The 3,199-nt window shown below is 45.0% G+C and overlaps 1 protein-coding gene across 1 annotated transcript; it reads right to left on the reverse strand.

Moving 5' to 3' along the window:
- Positions 1–497: 497 nt before the first annotated feature.
- On the reverse strand, positions 498–2,270 carry CCIN (calicin). Its single transcript, XM_044657531.1, has one exon. The coding sequence runs from the start codon at positions 2,268–2,270 to the stop codon at positions 498–500; it is 1,773 nt and encodes a 590-aa protein (XP_044513466.1).
- Positions 2,271–3,199: the final 929 nt, after the last annotated feature.

The raw sequence follows: 3,199 nt of genomic DNA on the forward strand, positions 1-3,199 counted from the left end.
ATCCATGAATTTTTTGTCCTCCCCTCCCATTCCATTTCCTCACCCCCTACATACTACCCCCCAAATCCAGTACACCCAACTCTCTGTGGATCTTTCTCCTCTCCCATGAAATGAATTCTTGCTCCATTTTTTTTGCATCTCTCAGGTTGAAGAGAGGGTGGTGATGGAGATGCCTAGGGTCTCACTATCCTCAGAGGATTTTTTTCTATGTAACTAGACATTTGGCATTTGCATGTGCACACTCTAATGAGTAGCCATGAATGATTCTATCTGATGCCCTCATGTCAAAGCCTAGGGTGTCCCCTAAAGCACAGAGTGGGGAGCCATAACCTCCATTTGCCATCCCTCTAGGATTGGCTCTGCCTAAGGATCTTAAACATGTCCCATAAAGTCAAAAGCAGACGACTGAAGCCCCAAGATGGAACCAATAGGGTGGTGTGTGCACTCTCTCTCTTTTTTAAAACTGTGAATAATAATGGATTTACTTATTTTCTCACTTAAATATTGTCAATCCTTCGAAGAACCTTGCAAGGCAGTTTGACCATGCAACATGCTGGACAGTCCAGGGCCTCTGGTGGTGGAGTGATAATCTTCCATTCCCCAGTCTTCTGGTCTAACAGGTAGGCATTTTTATTGATAGTGTAATCTTTATTATGTGTGTCATTCCCAGACATGACACCTCCACATACAAACACCTTGTTGTCACCGATCGGACACACTGCATGTGAAACGTCCAGGGCACAGTTGTTGGGCAGCAAGGGCACACAGCTGGCAGTCTTACTGGCTTTAATCTTCTGCAAGTTAATTTCTACACTCTGCCTGTGGCTGTGTACCTTCAGGATGTTATCCTGCTGAAAAGACAGGAGAGGCCGGTGGTTGAACTCAATGGGGAAGGTGATACACTGCACTACTTCCCCAGTGCAAGTGTCAAAGCAATCTACCACCCCTACTCGAGAAATGAACCCTTTCACCAGACACCTCCCTGTCACTATGTACATGTGTCTGTTTCCCTTGGTGATCACGGCAGTTCCGTCCATTGGGATGCTCATCTTCCCCACCAGATTCCAAACCTCCTTCCTTTCATCGTATTTGTAGATGTTGGAAATATATCTCCTTGGAGCAACACTTCCTCCCACAGAGTACACGACTCCCCCGCAGGTCACCATGGTGTGAAAGACTAACCCCATGGGTAGATCAGGCAGTTTGGTCCAGGAGTTTTCATCCATGTCATACCTCCAGGAGGTTTTCAAGCCTGAAATCTGCTCCGTGGTTCCACCAGAAATGTAAATGTACTTACCCATAGAAGTTGCACTGAGAGCAGCTGCTTTGTATGGCATCTCAGTGAGTTTCAGCCAAATATCCTCCTCGATAATGTAAGCAAACACGGCATCATTGAATTTTCCCTGGGCTTTCTGACCCCCCAGAATCACTACAGCATCCAACAAGGCTCCTTTCCTTTGGAAATTCAGGAGTCTGGTTGGCTTCTCTTGCTTTCGGTCCAACAAGACATTCTCTATCAGGGCTAAGGCATTGCTGTTCTCTATCCCTCCCACTTTGTTGCTGGCAAATATGAGTGTTTTGTTGGAGACTCCATTTAGGTTGATATAGGTGAAGAACTTCTTGAAATATTTCTCCCGGTCTTCCTTTTTGAAAAGTACCCAGTGTAGGAGAGAGGTAAGGGCCTGGTCCTCATTCTGCACGTGCAGATTTTCATCCCGAAGCAGCCTCCCAAAGATCACAGGGGGGCATTGCATGAAGCAGCCCGACCCTTCGTGGCTGACCCAGTAGTAAAAATTATCCCGAATGCCAGCATAAGCACAATCAGAAACCTCTTTCAGCTCAAAGAGCTCAGCCAAGAACAGGTAGCGAAGAGAGTTGTTTCTTTTGATGGATTTGAGCAGGAAGTCAGTGCAATGAATCCTTAGTCGAGGTGTGTTGAAATATTGGGCTCCTCTCAGCAGCTCCTCCACATTCTGCTCAGAAATCACCACCTTCCCGCTGTAGAAATAATCCATGAGTTGTTCCACAGAAGAAGGGCTCAGGTAGTTTGAATCGATGGTGATAAAGAGCTCATCTGTGTTCTTCATGTCATTGCTGGAGATAAGACTCTTGACCAGGGGGGAGACTGCAGCTAGCACGTTGCGATGGGCAAAGAAGACATGATCGTCCACATTCACTGCCATGTCCCAGTATTCTTTCCTCTTTCTCTGCTTGTTGAGGTTCTGAAGGACAAAGTTGTTATAGTTTTTTTCTGTGAATTCTAGTTTCATGATTCCTCTTTTTTCGATGAAATAGAAGGCACAAGAGCAGGAACTGAAAACATAGAATCTCACTTGTGGCCCGGTTAGCTCCTGGTAAGCCAGGACTACAGGGAGAGTGAGGTAATAGAGCAGAGTGAGCGCCTCATAATGCAGCCTCCAGCCCAGGCATTCCCCACAGCCATTCATTACCCTCATTCTTACTTGAGATTACTTATGCCAGGGCAACTTGAGCAACAACAGGGAGAGGGGCATTGGCCCAGGACATCTGGCCTCTCCCACTTACTGGCTGGGTGACCTCAGGTGACTCCTCTCAGCTTTAATCTCCTCCCCTGTAAAATGAGGCTAAGAACACTTGCCCTTTTTCATGCTTTTGCTTTGAAGATTAGCTGAGAGTCTCTGTGTGAGAGTGGTCTGTAAACTCCAAAGCACTATTCAAATATTTTGTTGTTGTTCACTTGTTTCTCAGTCAGGTCTGACTCTGTGACCCTATTTGGGCTTTTTTTGGACAAAGATACTGGAGGGCTCTGCCATTGCCTTCTCTGGATCATTTTACAGACAAGGAAACCTAGACAAACGGGGTGAAGTGTCTTGGCCAGGGTCACCCAGCTAGTAAGTGTCAGAGGCCAGACTTGAATTCTAGAAAAGTTTCCAGCCTAGTGATCTATCCACTGAGCCACCTAGCAGACTCATATAATTAGTATAATTTTAAGACTTCAAACTACCAAAATCTGAGAGGACTTGGGAGACAATTAAGATCTTTCATATATATATACAAATACATGCATATATCTATATACACATGGGTGTATATATGCATTTTGTTGTTGTTTTTCAGTAGGTTCAGTTGTTGATTCTTCATGACTCCATTTTTTTTTTTTGCAAAGAAACTAGAATAGTTTGCCATTTCCTTCTCTATTCATTTTACAGATGAAAAACTG

Source organism: Gracilinanus agilis, chromosome 1, assembly GCF_016433145.1.
Source record: "Gracilinanus agilis isolate LMUSP501 chromosome 1, AgileGrace, whole genome shotgun sequence".
Lineage (NCBI taxonomy): Eukaryota > Metazoa > Chordata > Mammalia > Didelphimorphia > Didelphidae > Gracilinanus > Gracilinanus agilis.